A 17209-nucleotide genomic window follows, 5' to 3' on the forward strand; every position below is an offset into this window, starting at 1 on the left:
TGATTTGGAACATCGTTGATGATGCAGAGGCTGAAGGGAATCAAGAGCGTCACGAATAGAAGTTGCATTAAACATTACTGCCTGAAGGGGTGGAATTTTTGATTTTGAGCCATCAATTCTCCCATTGTCCAAAAATGAAATCTAACACTTTTCCACAATCAAGCATGCTTCATAGCAGGTTGTTTCAAGACTAAATTCCCTACAGGTATGTTTGTCCAAATGTGCCCAGACATTGACTAGCAACCAGTACATAGAATCTCAGAAACGAAGACGCTAAACAGCACTGCACAAAGGTGGGAACATCAGCAACAGACGTGGAATTGCTGAACACGTGTAACTTCCGAACATGCTTTTTGTAGAGATCAAGACTTCGCCTTCGATACGACATGACACCTCTTCAAACTTGAGACGACGGGGTTACTATAAATGCCCACAGACAGGAGTGGGTCAACAAATCATGTCTAATTCTCAATGGGTAAGAGACCACAGACTCTCCACTTGACACTTAGGACACTGGCGGTCCAAAATTTTTTCGATGACCTTAAGTTTCTTGGTTCCGTTGCTTCAGAAAGACCACAAAACCACCTCTGCCTTAAGTTGATCCAGGGAAAACTCTCATATTGGTAGCATGGTACAATTTAAAAATTCTGCACAACCGCCGGCAACAGCACAACCTGGGAAATCAGCCAATCTGCTCACATGATTCCCGATTCACTGCGACACACCTCCAAACCTGAACAGATGCCCTCTTGTTTACATAGCATACAGCTTGGTTTTAAACGCGAGCGCGTGTTTCCATGGCAATCAAACATTTTCCCTTCGCTCCCGAGAGGGCTCCACTCTGTAATTCTCCATGAATTCACATTTAGAACACGGGGGCGAACACTGGCGTGCATTCATGCCGGGGAAATAAATTATACTGTAGCATTTTGGGGTCAAGGGAAAACAAATGCTTGGGGCTGTTTTTTGGGGGGTGTTTGACAAGTGTAATTTAATTATCATATAAAGCTGCTGCGCATATTTGAATTGAGATTCCCAACAGTAGGAAAACACTTCTTAGGTACCTCTGCAGAAAGCCAAACCAAACTCGACCTAATTTATGAAAAAAAAACAAAAAAAAACGGCCTACGTAGTCGCAACTGTGCCAAGAATGAACCCTAAAACCCACCAGAGAAACGACAAAAATTATAATGTCGAGAGTAGAGTTGTCGTAAAAGAGAGCTACTAAAGCTGTGATAGTGACTCATGGACTGCAGGGTCATAAAACGCCAAGACAGCCATTTGTCAAGTGAGGTGACATGTTGCGTCGACACTTAATGAAACGTCCCGATCAATAAATGATACCATCCCTGGCTGGTGGAAATGAAGGCGATCAGTCAATTTGCTCAACTGTTCTCCCGCTGCCGCCGACCGGCGGTTTGTTTGGTTTTACTTTCGCACCGTCTCTCGGTTAATGGCGCCTCACATGATAGCATCGATGCCGGCGGCGAAGCTGCGGACGGCTGTGCAATTTCATTGCATAAGAACACCAAGGCGGGAGTTAACAGAACTTGGCAGAGTCCGGATCTGCCTCGGGGACATCGGCCGAGCTTTCTGCCCTTTCCTCTGTTCGGTTAACAGTAGGTGTTTAGCCGCTACCTGTGGTGCATCCCACCATCATGCAACAGTAGCAGCAAACACTATTTAATAAATGTCAACCTGTCCTGAATGACTGGGGTGATAAAAGGTAAATTCCCCCCCACCCCTCAAGTCATGAATTTTGTATCTGTTCTCAGCAGTCCTTTCTCTGCGCTTTAATTATACTTCCCTTTTTTGTACTGAGGCTTTGTAATATTTGGACCAAATGGGAACCACACAACCCTAGTCGACTGCTATGCACAAATTAATTTTTTTTTTAATTTGCACAAGCACGCTCGCAAAACGGATCTCAGTCGTCAAGAGTTTTATTACTACGGTAGCAACATAACCTGATTTTGTTTGCAAGTCAAAACGCACCATAATCACAAAAGAAAGCTGACTTTTAAACAATTGTGACTATCAGTCAACATTGTCTTGTGAAAGAGGTTTGGTCTTTTCATAAAGGGCATACGTTTCCTTCACTTCATCACAAATTTGCTTGCTTAACCACAAGTGCGATTTCTTCAGCAAGCAGTATGCCCTTCAAAAAGGAAAGATTTGCCTCAAGACTAGAGATACAACAAAAGACCGAATTAGCGTGATGAGGTTACAAAACAAACAAACAAAAAAGGTTAGGGTGCATGTGAAACATTTTAAGGCTTTCACATGAATTCGTCATATTGGTACAAAAAGAGCACGGGGTCATTAATGACCGGCGAACCACAGTTACGATGGTTTGATGAATAACAATGAACTGCACGAGGAGCCAGACACTGGGAAAAAGCTAATGAATTGCCGAGCTGCCCTTGACTATAACGACATGTCTTAATGAGTCGTTAGCTGCAAAGCAAGGCAGTTATATGCAAGATGAAAATGCTCCTCAGCGCGGCATTTAATGGCAGTGTCCGCGATTAGTGTGGATAAGTGAGGTTCTCCCAGTAATTTGAAGTAATTAAAAACAGTCAGTGCGCATTTTAAATCCTCACGGAAGGGTGGGGGGGTTAATGCAAGTCATGTAGCATCGCTTTATGGGTGGTGCGCCAAGTCAGCTAGTATGGTCAAATAACTTATACCTGTATGTGGTCGATTTTATTGTTTATCTTATTGTTATGGGTGAGAAAACGTGCAGTGTGAATTAAATTTCAGCTTTAAACACACTCATAAACCATGGGACCGCAACCCTAATAGAAATCTAAAATGTTCACAGCACACATATTTGCATAATTGCAACAAAAGAGCATTAAAAACATGTGAATCTCTGGGAAACAAGGCTAGTCATGAGCTGAAAGCTTTGTTAGCACAAAGTGATAACGTACACATTTTTCCTACATGTTCTTCCGGAACATCCCACTTTACAGTCGACCATCTTTGGGTAGCAGTGCAAGTATGGCACGCTATACTGGGACCGAGCTCTGCCACAAAGAGCAAAAAATAAATACATCACAAGTTGCAGTCATGAATACAGGGATTTAAATCGAAAAACCTCCACTTTTCCTATTAGCGGTGTTGGGTGTCCTCAATTAGATCTGAAAAGCACAGAACACAAGTGAACTAATCACGTGTTAAGGCATTATGTTTGTGCAAGTGTTTCTGCCAATTATAACTCAACAGAACTGGGCTCCATTACTCTGCTGGTAGCATCGCAACAGCTGATTTTTGTTCAAAAGGCACTAATCAAAATATGTCAAATAAAGGAACGTTTAAAATGGAAATGACTCGAAATATTGAACTCCATCAGCAAACGTGTTAAGAATGGTAGTGAGTTGCCTGTGTAGCATTGATCAGCCAATCTTGGTACAGAATAGATTTTTATTACATTATATGTACATCAAATAAATATTGACATGCATGGTCAAATAAGGAATTCTGGAGTAACCAACAAACACTAAGTGGATGTACACGGGGTCAAAACACGGGTGATGTATGGAATGCGAAAAGACCCACCAAACAAAGCACTAAACAGCAATGTTATGTGCGCTCTGAACAATAAAAAGAAATTGGGATTTATATTCATTTGGTTTGGCACTGCAATCATCCAAGAGGCATTTGTGCTCACCAAATGGCAGCTATGCTCGGTGACTCTCACCTGAAGTGCCAGATTGCCTTTGAAAATACATTTTTTTTCCCCACTGAGAAAAGCCTATTCTAATATCGCACGATCACGTTGCAGTCTCAACCTGAAAACGACTTCTTTGTGGCTTGCTGTTCGTGTTCTAATTTTAGGCCCCCAAGGAAGAAAAAAAGGTCCCATTTGTCACCTGACGTCGGTAGAAGGCGACGTTAATAATGGAAACAAGCTGCCAAAATGAGTTTCCCGCGTACACTGATTGAGTTAGCCTGAAGCGACAAGGAGCTAACTGCCCGAGGGAGTTGGTGGGGTGATTGTCAACGTACAATTCAAATTCATGCAGTACATTATAAATGAGTGAGGCCATCATTGAGATGGGGTAACTCCATTAAAAGTTCTTGGGGTCCAGTAGAGAAATCATTTGATAGACTCAAAAGTTTGACCTAAACAAAAATGTGGTTTTCAAAATGGCAGACTTCCTGTACAAATACCGAATTCAGATTTGAATAAGGCACTGGGGGCTGAATTTTCAAAATAAATACTAGAGCTTTGTCTTTTATAGTCATCAAACTTCATTGTTCAAATTTGATCGAAATCTCTTGGACCTCATCTTTGAGGGACCACAGGTGATGAGACAAACGTGTCTGCCTCAAAACAAAATGGCAGACTTTCAGAGTATTTTCAAGCACGGCTTCATGAGACTAATGTGAATCTGGCTTTGGGGGCTCAATTTTCCAAATAGTACAGCGGGCGCTACCGAGTCAACATTTAGAGGAGCATGCCCACAATCTCAAACTTCATCAGGCTGAACACCTGCAAAATTTTGTATTTTGAGTTGTTGTTTCCCTCTGAAAAAATCATGTCACCTGTATGTATTGTCATGACCACCATAAATCCTGCACACATTACTGGGTTGAATTGAAAAATAATCTCTTCAAGCCTCTTGGTCTGTCTATTGGAGATTGAGGGTCATCTAAGCACGCAAACTACACAGTTGAACTTGTTGCTTTGGTCAAGTATAGTATTTCCTTGTATGTCAAGGAAAATAAAAGGCTAGGGTTAACATACATACATACATACATATACATAGGTTTTTCAAATGAAAATACAAATCCAAACAGTGAAATCATCTTTAAATACTGCTTTGTATTCTCTAAAAGAAAAAAAAAAGAACAGATGTCCCCCTACTAAGCCATTTCCTGGAGGCCTGCTGTCCTTTTTGTCCTTAAAAAAAAAAATCAAATTGAGGCCAGTCCTTTCATGCAGTAACTACTCCGGCCTAATATAAAAGGAAGTGTGGGGTGTTTATTATGACTTTAAATATCCCATCAAGGCTTGGCGATGGATTGACATTGGCAACGGGGAGGGGAGAAGCCCGTTTAATGTGATGTAAGATGCGCCGCGGGGAGGGCGGTGGGTCGCAGCGGTATTCCAGCCACTAGAGAGCAAGCCTTGGTGGCTGTTGCCTCGGGCAGGCTATTGACTGATGCGGAGGACACATTATGCAGAGCCGGCATTATTATTCTCTTTTGCAAACACTGTGGATGCTTGTGTAAGGAACGGTTCTCGTCAACCTTCCATGATGGTAAATAAAAAAAGACAGGTTTCATGAGTTGAGATGTGACTATTTCATGTGGCAATAGTGACAGGGACGAAGGGGGCCGATGTGCGCAAGCAAAACAATCCAGACCAAATAAGGAAAGCGAGAGCGGTATTTCATTATAAATGAAAGGATGGCACTTGCAATGAACTTGATCCTTGTGGTGATGCACCATACATGAACCCTGAGCTGGGGCCTCGCTAATGGTCCTGGAGGGCAGGGAGGATGGGGAGGGCGTTTCAACACTTGTGAGTGAGCTAGTGGCCCGCAGTAGTGGGAGGACCGCAAACATATTCCATCCATTCAAGATCATCCCACTCATCTATCCATAGCAACCAGGTTTGTCCAGCTATCCAGGAGTGCTTAACACACCCGCTCCGCAAATATACTTAGCCTTCAAAGAAGTGTTTGTGTAAATATTGCGTAGCCCTCAGCATCCCTGCTCTCGCCGCTTGTTACATTGGAATGGCGCAGGCTTGGCGAAATGGGAGCAATTGATCAAAAAAAGATGAAAAAAGGGAAAAAAACTAAACCAAAAAAACCCCATCGCATGTCAGATACCAATACTTTTTTTTTTTTTTAAGTAGACAGACATGTCTACCAAATTCGTACTGCTGGGGCTGGGTGCTATCACTGAAATGTATATCCCAATAAGTGTCTCATAGCAGTCAATATTGATTATAATGTAATTGTTTTATCTATTTAAACATTGAAATGTAATTTGCAAAGTTGCCCCTCCACCAGTGTATGGTAAATGCCTGTTTGCATTAGATGCTACCCCAAAGCAGTATCATTGAGGGTTACTGCATTCAATGTTCATACAATTCGAGTGTAGTGAACTAATACTCTCTTGCAGTGCATGCATAAGCATTGACCAAACGTCATAGGAATACATGTTTCTTAATAGAACTGCCTTTAGCAGGGGAATTTTCAAACTCTATTAATAGCGCTGACAAAATCGCAAAGCATGGGGGGGATAAAAAAGTGAGAGTCTTAATTTCATGAACATTGCTAAATTTTACCTGCTGCCCTTTTAAACCCGTCATGTCATTAGGCACAATCGCTGATCAATTAGCCTAATAGCTGCCCCACTGAGGAGTTCCAGGTGAGAACAGGATGCCAATGTCACAAATTAATCACTCGACTTAGCCTAATTAATTGATGCTTCCAACAGAGGGTTTTAGTAATGAGTCGCAACAAGCTTCTGCATTAACTTTGTCATATGATACTGTCCATGTAAGACTCGGCAATATTGTGTCGTTTTCTTGTACGTCCATCCCATCAATAAAAATAAATATTGAGTGTGACTGCACCTGGCATGAGTTACAGGAGCAGAGAGCATAGTCAACAGGGGCTCAGTAGGGGTACTGCTAATGGAAAGCAAGCACCACCCTGTGTTGGGTCGAGGGACTACTAATGAAACGAGGCATTCTGTCATTCATAGCCCACTTTAAGAGGCTTGCAAGCATTTTCCGATGTTACATAGGAGCGATTGATGTGACATCCCCATTAGTTTGCCTCACACCTGCCGTTTGCCACAGGTGGTCATGTAATGGCCTCGCAGTGTGGTCATGTTCCGAGTGGTTAAGAGAGGGGAGGACCCCCGCTAATGAGGCTACTCGCTTCCGTCGACTCCCCACAGTGTGTGTGTGTGTGTGTGTCATATACATCTGGTGTGCTGTAATAATGTGACGCTGCTGTTAAGACACACACAATGAAGGACATTTTTCCCCACATTTGCGATAGCTGAATAAAATTTTTAACGGTTAGGAAAGAAAAATGTCAGCGAAGAATGAGAATCATGTATCTAGTTGTGCTTTTTAATTTTGTTGGTATTTAATTTTTTTTTTGCTTCAAATGTTTGGTGTTGATTTATTGCATTGTGTTTACATGTCTTTATTGGTGTTTAAATGTACAGCAGATAACTTGTCCATACGGATGCATGAAAAAAATGGTTTTAAAAATCAGATCTGCAATTTCACTTACCTTTGCGTCACTCATTCAAGTTCCAACAATCATCGCCGCTCTTATTTTGACACATTGGCCAGACCATCAAAATTATTTCTGAGTTTATTTTCTTGTGATACTCACTGGGGGTGCATGGTTTATTTTCAGTGGCCTCGCCCGGAGAGCTGGCCTTGCTCTGGTGCTGCTGCTCTGTGGCAAGGAGGCTCCTCCTGGTTCCGGGAGCACTTGGAGGAGTTGCTGCTGCTCTTGATGGTGATGCTGTTGTTGATGCCGATACTGCTACCACTGATGGGGGTGGTGGTGGTGGTGCTGCTGCTGCAGGCTGAGCTGGCGTCTGCTGGTCTGCAGATCGCAACAGAAGATTAGGTTAGGAAGTACGCTAAACGCATATATTGGTCTTTAATGCAGAGGAGTGGCATTACATTAGGATCAATCACTAGAGGGAATGGGAAGAAGAGACTTTAACCAAACTGACCTCGAAATGGCAGCTACGAATCAAAATGGCAGAAATCCTGTGCGTCTCCTGTCACAGGTTCATGAGGCCTTTACGTGCGTCCTTTCTTGATAGACAAGTCCACCAAATTCTGTGTCGCTAGAGGACTTACTTATTGTTTCTTATTTAGTCTTGTGCACATGCGCGGGGATTATACAGCAGTCATATTTTAATCTCCACAATTTTCGGGAATTTATTCATTTATCTAACTCAATTTACGGTTGTCTTATTTTAACCCATACAGCTGTTTGTTTTTAGCCCACACATCTTTTCAGATGTTAACAGTACCGTTCCTTAAAACGGTGGAATATTTAGGAGCAATATTGTCAAGCCTGCAAGTTTTTTTTTTTAACCAATGGTCTGCCTTTTGAATTGCCCCCAGAACACCAGCGTCAAGGTTAACATCCAAACCTCGTGGAATCTAATGAGCGTCTACCTGGGACTTCGAATTCACGCTGACAGCGCGAGTGTGACATGACATTAAAAACTGAAGCCTTCTGAATCACATTTTCACTTCTTAATTTGATCACCTCTCATTCACTTTCATAAGTAAGACAAGTCCCCAGACATGCCGCCAGGAGTTTGCTATCGCTCGAGTGTCATGGAGACGGTCGACTAATTGATAGCTTTATAAGAAGAACTTGACTAAATGATAAAATATTTAAGAGCGCTACATTCCTTTACTTCAGAGGCTGATCGCTGGCTCGTGCAACATTCATGGCGTATCATGTGCGTTAAGTTCACAAAAAAGGTAGAATCAAACAAGTACAGACCTACGGTCAGATGCGTTGGTAGTCAATAAAACGTCAAGGTTATGTGCTTGCAATTGCACAATATAGAGGTCCATTTAGAGAAAACCTCTGAAGGCCAAGGTCCAGAATATCAAGGCTGTATATACAATGCTCACTGAGCTCTGCAGCCTCCCAGTTCAGGAACTTGCATGTACTTTCATGAAAGATGTACAGGTTAGAATAAGACAATCGTAAATGGTGTTGATTAGCTATATTTACTATGTGCGTGCCTGCGTAATAAAGAGCCAACAATGAAGAAAAAGGCAGAGATCCTAGTGTTGACGCTCACTTGCACATCCTGAAGACGCTTTAAAAGTTTAAATATTCACTTTGTGACTAACAGACACAATTTGAAGCGCGCGCCCCATGTTATATCGCGCTTTACTTTAAGCGAGCCGGCTCATCAGCCAATTCCTACAGGGGCGATCGTCCACAGGAATATTTGCATACGATTACACGCCTCACCGCTATATTTGACGGTATCGATAAAAGACTTCTTTGCATGTATCATTTAACATCTATTTGATCACGCCTACTCAGACCCAAATCTGCTGTCCAAGCAGAAATTCAGTGGTGGCCTTGCAGCCATGTGCACCGGAAGAACTAGCTTGGCACATCTAGCTTCTGGAAGAACCTGAGCGCTCTGAATACTTTCTGGGTGCGTTGTATGTCAAGACAGCCCACAAATACGGACCCCTACTCGTGTCTGTCTTCGATCTTAGGGATTCAATAACATTCAAAAACAGAAAAAAGTAAAAACGTCAAGTTTCTCACCCTTCTTCCTGTGTGCCTCTTTGATGTCCTCGCACATGCGATCAAACTCCGGGTCGAGCTCAGAGGCAAAGATGGCATGTGCCGTGTCCTTGAGGCTGCACGCCCGGTGCCTGATCACCTTGTCTGGGGAAACAGCGAAAAACATGCGTCTTCACATTTTGTGCACTAATCCAATTGACGAAGCCGTGTAATGTTAGGAAAGGCCATAAATCCATTGCAGCCCCACATTAATCATATGAAATAAATCCAAGGACGTTTAAAAAAAAGAAAAAAACGGAGTAGTTTGTATCTTGATTTCTTGCTTCATTTCAATGGACACTGTGTTGCTCCTTCCAGAGTGGGAGTAGAATACATATATACATAACACAAGTTTGGTTTGGATGCTTCTTCGTTGGTTTAACTGCTTCTGGATGTTTGGAAGCGGCTGCATGCTGCCTCCACCACTCACAATGTCACGGTCAGGATTTGCTTTCAGATTTTTTTTCATTCAACCATTTAATCTACGGTATTGTCTATCGAGCACGTGTCTTTACTGATAAATCTTGAAAGTGAATTATTTACTTATACAGCCCTAGTATAAGTAAATTTGGTAATGAAACACTATGGAAACTAAAACGCAATAATATCAAGTCACTCACGAATATGCGGGGGGAACTATGTACTTCGATGACACCATTAACTCCTTTTGTATTTAAGATTGGCCTTTAGCTACATCACGTGCCATCTTAATGAGCATCAGAGCGTGTATAAAAAGAGCATATGTAGATTTGTCAAGAGTGAACCGCGAACATGTGGGGATTTAATGTGTGTGGAAAAAACACAATTATTTGACTTTGTTTTGGGGGCTAAAAAAGTAATGTGTTCTCCAGCACACCATGTCTCTGTGATGTCCCCGGGCATCATTAATCCCCCATTTTGTGTGACTGAAGGGGCGTGCTCAAGAGTGAGACTAAAAGCGTATCCACTGTAAACAGGCTGCCTCTCATTACAGGCAGGCGAAGGTAGGGAGCGGCGGTGGAGGGGTCGCAATCTGCCAGCATTTGTCTAATTGGACGACGGCTACGTAATGGTTATGGAGGGTGTGTGTGTGTGTGTGTGTGTGTGTGTGTGTGTGTGTGTGTGTCTGACAATGCATGTGTGTGCAAGCGTGTGTATGCGCACATCACCAAAAAAATAAATAAAAAAGGCCTTTCAGAGGCTTCTAATGACAGCTGGCCTGCTGGGACCGCATCTGCTTCAAGTCTCTTTCTACGACTACTTACCAGCATTTCTACTTTGCTTGATAGTGAAAACGCTTCTTCATGTTGATTTGTTTGTGATATATTCTACTTCAATTGGGCAATCCCCCCCCCCATCACGACGGCAGCAGGCAAGTTCTGGTTGGATGAAACTTCGGCTTATAACCACTGAAAAGTTCTTATTTTGGAGATTAAAATGGTTTACCCTAACACTACCTTTTTGGGATAAACGAGGGACGATACCCACTATGGTTTAAAAGAACAATACTTGCTGCACCCACCATTACGGAAGTGGGAAAGTATATCAGTCAGGCAAACGTAGTTGTTGGAGGCACACATATGAGCGTAATTTTTTTTTTCATTTTGACAAAGGGGAAACAGGCCATCAATGAGCTGACAACTTCCCATTAAAACTGGTGGCTTCATTGTGCCACGACTAGGCCATAGTTCACAGGATAAAGGCTTGGTTCGTCGTCTTTATTAAACAGTCTAATTGCAGTTTTTTTCCCTTTGTGTATCGTTGGTCCACGCCCCCGAAAAACAATGATTTATTCATTTAGCCCGGCAGAAAACTGCTTCCCATTAAGCATCGCGGGCGAAGCGAGAATTAAAATAGTTACTTGGGCTGTACACTGCATTCAATTCATATTCTGTTCCGCGACTGTCACTAATGTTCTTTCTCAGCCTGCGTGGACATTTTTCACCAGCGTACACAAAATACAGATGAATGTGTTAGCAAACAACAGGCCTCTTTCAATGTCTGTGCACACATTTGTCTTTGTGATGTTCTGTGCGCTCATGACGAAAAGAAAGGGGGGGAATCAATTCGAGCTGTGAGACAAGAGACAAGATTAAATTTTCATGCATATGCAAGCCTTCCACATTTTGTACACGGGAAGCGGGGAAGTGACTTTCTTCATTGGAATTTCCGACATGAACAAAAAGGCGCGAGGAGCTTTTGTAATTAGCGTGCCTGTAGGCTCACTTAATAAGTCATTAGATTTTTTTTAAAATCCTTTTTTGTTTACTCGTTTAATCAGTAATGGAGAGCAACATAACTTCAAAAAGAACCCATCGGACTGATTAAGTGAAGCCGCATGCGTTTCACAGTTGTCAATAACCAACATGGCACCTTTTTTTGAACTGATGCAACGTTACGATTAAAAATATTTTGTAACATGTATGCAAGTATGTATTTTGTCTTACCGCCAGGATCCTTGTCAGGATTATACTCTAGCGCATTGCTGCAGATAAGGTCGATGTCCACCAGAAAGTCTTTGGCCGTCAGGTACTGGTGCTTATCGATCTTGGTCATGACGGTCGATAGGTCCATGGGCTGTCCAATCACCTCCAAGTAGTCCGACACCTAACAGATGTGCAATGTAATTGTGAAAAAAAAAAAAAAAAAAAAAAACAGAATAAAAATCCTGAATTTTTGTCCTCACCTCTTCAATATCGACGGGCTTACTGAAGATATTGAAGCGTTTGTCGGTAGCCAGCCGCTTGGTGACATCCCTGAGAAAGAGTCGGAGCTCCCGTAGCGTGTTTTCCTCCTGCTCAGCCAAGCGATGCTGCTCCTCAGCAGACAGTACCCTGGGGCCCGGGGCTTCAGCCACCGGCAGCACCTCTTCGCAGTGCTCTACTAGGGACAAAAGGTAACAATGGAAAACATCTCTTTCGACAGTAAAGCTAGATTCAAAGTTAAGACTGTTTTGAAAAGGGAAAATACATCGCATATGGTGTGTCATCTTCAGAGACTTTTCACTTGACTCAAATAAGGCAGGGGTAAGCAGTGCCTCACAGACCTTCGGCCTGCAGTGTAAATCAAACCTTAAAATGTGAAACTTGAGTGACTTAAGAGGCTTATTTTTTGAGGAATTCCACATCATACACACTGAACCTTTAGCGCGTTAGCTCGTTGTAGGGTGTTTTAAAACTCATGTTTGGTAGTTCTAGACTCAAGAATGGATGTCAAACTCAATCGCAGAGGGGACCAAAGCACAAAGCACACTTTAGATCGCAGGCTGAACGGGAAAATCTGTATCGTTCGACACATACTGTTTGCAACATACATACAATCTGTTCTAATGTCAGGTGCCAAACCTTGTCCCACTACATACAGTACATGTGGGTATTTTACATTCTCACAAATCAATGTTACATGCAAAGATTCACCGCCTAATCTTAATCTTCCACTCAAAAGCCTACGGCGCACATCCGAACATCATCAAACATCACACCCAGCCATACACCAATGTGAGTGACACTGGAGGCAAGGTGGGTGAAGTGTCTTGCCCAAACACACGACACAGTTAAAAATGTGAATTCATAGTTTTTCTTCATAATCACTTTTTTTAAGTAATCATACAATTTCATTAGTATTTAATATTTTCATGTATTTAACATGTATACATCAGACACTTTTTCCCCACCTCATGGTCGATTGACCGGATTCATCTATGTTATAAATCTCAAATGTGGCCCGAGAGCACAGAGGTTCGCACACCCCTGCTCTGAATAAATGATGTTGAAGTATAGAGTGATTAAGCGAAGTAAGGAAAAGCCAATGTCCGCTGCCCAGGCTCCATTTGTAGGAAGATGAGACATGCTTAGGAAGCCCCAGCGGCTTCTCACCTCTCTTCCATCATGAGCGTTCCATGACTCTAATTAGGGATAATAGCTGCAGCAATCGGAAGCCGCTTCCCTTCCTGCTGATTTTTTTTTTCCTGCTCTAAGTCGGACCCCCTAAGACTGGAGCAGCCTTGCATCAATGAGGAGGTGGACGGGGATCCCATATTACCGGGTACACTTGAATAAAGAGCAGGGCCATGGCAAAGGAGATGGGGGGGTAATTTTAGCCCAGGAAAGATTTACATTTGTGCGTATCTCCCTGACACGTAATACACCTCGCAGGCCAAATATTTAGCTGAAACGTATGCAAACAGAATATGAATGAAGCCTAAACATACATATTTGGCTCAATGTGTGCTTCTCTGCTTGGCGCTTCGGGTACATATTTTCAGTTTGAGGAGGAAAAGAAACACACGCAGACCAACACTGCCCTCTGGAGCCAATGTCCACAGCGTCTTAATTTCCTGTGGGTGTCAGAGGCCAGCGTTCAAATAATTTTGTCGACTTCCAGAGCTGCCGAAGCAGTGGTAAACTGAATTTTCAGGGAAAATATCATTCTCTTTGCATAAAACTCCAGTTTGAACAACCTCTGATCCGCAAGCATTAGAAGGATGTCAGGAAGTTCTGGGCAACATGCCTGTACATTTAATAAATGTTTTTTGACAGCAATAGATTGATTGCCATGGAATTTATTTAAGGATGATTTCAGATGGGAATAATCCCTAATACACATTGACCAGCTGTCCTAATATTTGTGTCCGTGTACCTGTATTCCTGAGGCGTGGCGGACCTCTGGCCGCCTGGACCAGCAGCAGGTCAGAGAAGAAGCTCCTCCGGTCTCCTTCGCCGGGAGGGTATAAGGTGACCACCTCCCCGTAGGCTTTCTGGAACATACTCCTGACCTTTTAAAAAAATATAATAATAATAATCAGCATTTTTAAAGACAACACAATTCAAACAGTTACATTACAATTGGTCACTGCTGTGCTTGGGAGTTGAGAGCTGCACCCTCTGGGAAGCTTTTTTGCTGACAGAGCTGTTTCTTCCTCCTTGGTTTCTCATCAATCCTTTCTCTTATCTCTTGACGCGTTTGAATGGCCTCTCTGTCTTTCTGGAATCTTTCCTCGGACGAGAGTGGGTAATCATTTTTAAAAACGGCAGAGAAATGGGGGTAAATTTGAGGGGAATGATGTAGCTGCGCAGAGGAAAGTGAGTGATGATGCTGACTATTGCTCATGGTGATAAAGTCTCCAGGGTGCGGGCGTGTAGAGGTGGTGAATAATACATGACTGTTGTAATTTAACACCTGTTCAACTGGCGTGACACCAATGATATCTGGATTAATACAGAGCGTAAGAATCTGAAAGTCATCATGAGTAATGCTGGACTATTGTACTTTCACAATGGCGGAGACTTAGCAAAGGAGGTTGCATTCCGTTTATCAAAAAAAAAAAAAGACTGGAGGGTCAGGGAGTGAGATACTTCTGAATTGGATTGGATTCCGCAAATGGAGTATTATATAGTATATATAGTACAAAATGCTGTCTGATGGATTATCCGCAAAAATAAAGGAGGAGGAGATAATTTTCTGCATGGTTCGCACTGGGATCCTACAAAATTGTGGAATCAGCGTCGTTACGTAAAATCGTCTCTGACTGTGGCTAACACAGACACCCCACAAAATGGCCGCATCAGTTTTAACAGAAGAACTGGCGCATGTCCGACCGTGCCTTTCATGCAACCCAAGGGTCAACTAGACTCACTTCATAACAAGCAGCACGTTGGCAAATAGTGAAAATAATTCTTCTTCGTCCACTGCCTTAATGGCAACCGAATGTATGTTGCTGTGCTGTCACCCTATAATCCACAGATTGAACACAAAACAGCGCAGCAACACATCTAGACAGAAAATAAAACAACACTCACCGTGAAAGTATGCTTATCCTCTAAGAATTACAAATATTTGATGAGCTGGAGCCTTCTCGAAGAAAAGTATATTCTTCAGTTTGTTTTATATTGCCTCCAGGTGGCAAAGGACCACAGACTAAAAACACCAGCACAATGACCATTCAATTGATGCAGTGACAAAAACTTTTCAATTAAAATCTGTCATACCTTTTTTTTCATAATGTGGTGCAATTTTTCCTTATGAAAATACCCAGTACAATATTTGTGGGTGTTTGAGTGTTGAAGGCCGGAGCGGATTATTAGCATTTCATTTGATTACAAATACAAGAGTTTTGAGTTACGAGGGTCGTCACAACAATTTAAAGGCATCTCAAGGAAGGCACCACTGTAATATACAACTTGAAAGAATAAAAATTGTGTCAAGGGTTCACATCACTCTATGATTGTAGAATCCCCTTACACACGTGTCATCTCCTGATATTTCCAAGTCGACCTGGCACGATCTATTCCCAAATATACATTGACACGCCAGGTTCTCACCTCTTCAGAAAGCTGCGAGTACAATGTCTCCGCGGTGGCAAGGATAAGGACGGGGCAGAAGGAGGGCACATCCAGCAGCAGGGAGAGGAAGGTGCTCTTCAGCGTCTCGCTCACAGTCTCCCACCACTCTGAGATGTGCGGGAGAAACACCACGCTGGGGACGCTGCGGCAGGCCTCGCGGAAAACCTGAAAAATTTGGTGAAATAAATATGGATTTAACATGGAATTTTCTTGCTCGGGAGTGCATTACCTGAGCACAGGATTCCTCTGGCGTCTTGGCAGTGGTGGAGTATAGGGTGGGCAAGTCCAGGCGGTGCACTGGCAGCTTGTCCAGGTGATGCAGCAAGGCAGGGGCCAGGTGGGAACTCTGTCCCGAGCCCGGGGATCCGGCCAGGAGTAGACGGGGCCGGTAGGCTGTGGGTTGCTGGTGGGGGGAACTGCAAGGAGTCAAGACCACTTTCATCAATTGGGGCTGTTAAGGGGAAGATCGTTATGAACGGGTAGATGGCACTGTTTGAAAATCGCCGCTGTCCATTGAGACAAATGGATACAGTCAACCCCTGCTATTGGTGGGGTGAAGGAAGGCATCCTGGCACGAACAGTGGGGGAAAAAAATGGAGAAATGGGTGGATGTTTTGTCTGTTCAACTTGGACTCACAAAGAGCAATGAATAAAGGGCCTGCGCATGGTGGGGTCAGAGGGTGCCGATGGACTGATGGGGCACACGGCAGGCTGGACTTCGTAGATGGAAGTGGCATTGTCGTCGTCATCGTCGCTGTACGCATCCTCTTCGAGGAGTTGATTGTCGCCGCCCACTACACATAAAAAAATAAATACATTAAAAAAATAGAATGGCCTAATTGTTGCTGTTTGCAGAATTTTTTTTAAAACAATGTTAATGTAAAAAATCTGCCTACCTTGCATGTCCCTGTCAGCACACTGAGCGTGAGGGAAGACTCTACGGAGAGCAGTGAGCACCAAAGAGAAGGCACCGGCCAGCAGAGGCCTGAGGACGGGCGACAGCGCTCGCCCTGGGGGAGCCAGGGCCCTCTGCGAGGCCGGCACGATAGCCCTCATGGCCCGACAGAAGTCGGTAGGCCCCAGCACAATGGAGGCCACGTCCAGCTTTAGCTTGACACTGCTGCCGTAGATCTGGGGGTAGCGGCGGCGCAGTGCCACCAACGCCGCCTCAGTGCAAAGTGCTTTGATGTCGGCGCCACAGTAGCCTGCAACGGGAACAAACCATTTCATAATTGTTCTGATACTGAATATAATTATCCACCAAAAAAGTTTAGAGGTCATTGTGTTTTTTTCTATGGTGCCACCTTTAACACTTTTTTAAAACAGGATTAGGCTGATATCATGTGGAGATTTGCTCATTTGCATTATGTGGTGACAATAAAAGCCAAAAACCAGTACACCTGTTAATGGAAAACATTAACAGTTCACTCCTTTTGCCACTTGTAGGACACTTAAAACATTCCCTGCATAGATCAATTTGATCATCCATGGAAGAGTGGATTTTTTTATATATATATTATTTGCGATGGTAAAGGAAGAGATTACATGAATGATTTTAGG

The 17209-nt window shown here is 43.2% G+C and overlaps 1 protein-coding gene across 5 annotated transcripts in view; it reads right to left on the minus strand.

Moving 5' to 3' along the window:
- The window catches only part of LOC147187666 (ATPase family AAA domain-containing protein 2B-like), a 39127-nt gene that overhangs the window by 14830 nt on the left and 7088 nt on the right, over positions 1-17209 (minus strand). For 4 of the 5 annotated variants that reach the window (XM_086100402.1, XM_086100403.1, XM_086100400.1 and 1 more), the window contains 9 exons: positions 16546-16854; positions 16287-16443; positions 15879-16065; positions 15629-15814; positions 13947-14082; positions 11995-12191; positions 11756-11915; positions 9312-9434; positions 7377-7595 (listed from right to left, as the gene is read on the minus strand). In XM_086100402.1, coding sequence (XP_085956528.1) covers positions 7377-7595; positions 9312-9434; positions 11756-11915; positions 11995-12191; positions 13947-14082; positions 15629-15814; positions 15879-16065; positions 16287-16443; positions 16546-16854 — 1674 coding nt within the window. The remainder of the gene's footprint in view (positions 1-7376; positions 7596-9311; positions 9435-11755; positions 11916-11994; positions 12192-13946; positions 14083-15628; positions 15815-15878; positions 16066-16286; positions 16444-16545; positions 16855-17209) is intronic. The other variant, XM_086100401.1, reaches the window with a different exon arrangement.

Source organism: Hippocampus guttulatus, chromosome 20, assembly GCF_054856545.1.
Source record: "Hippocampus guttulatus isolate MCC_2025c chromosome 20, RoL_Hgut_1.0, whole genome shotgun sequence".
NCBI classification, from domain to species: Eukaryota; Metazoa; Chordata; class Actinopteri; order Syngnathiformes; family Syngnathidae; genus Hippocampus; species Hippocampus guttulatus.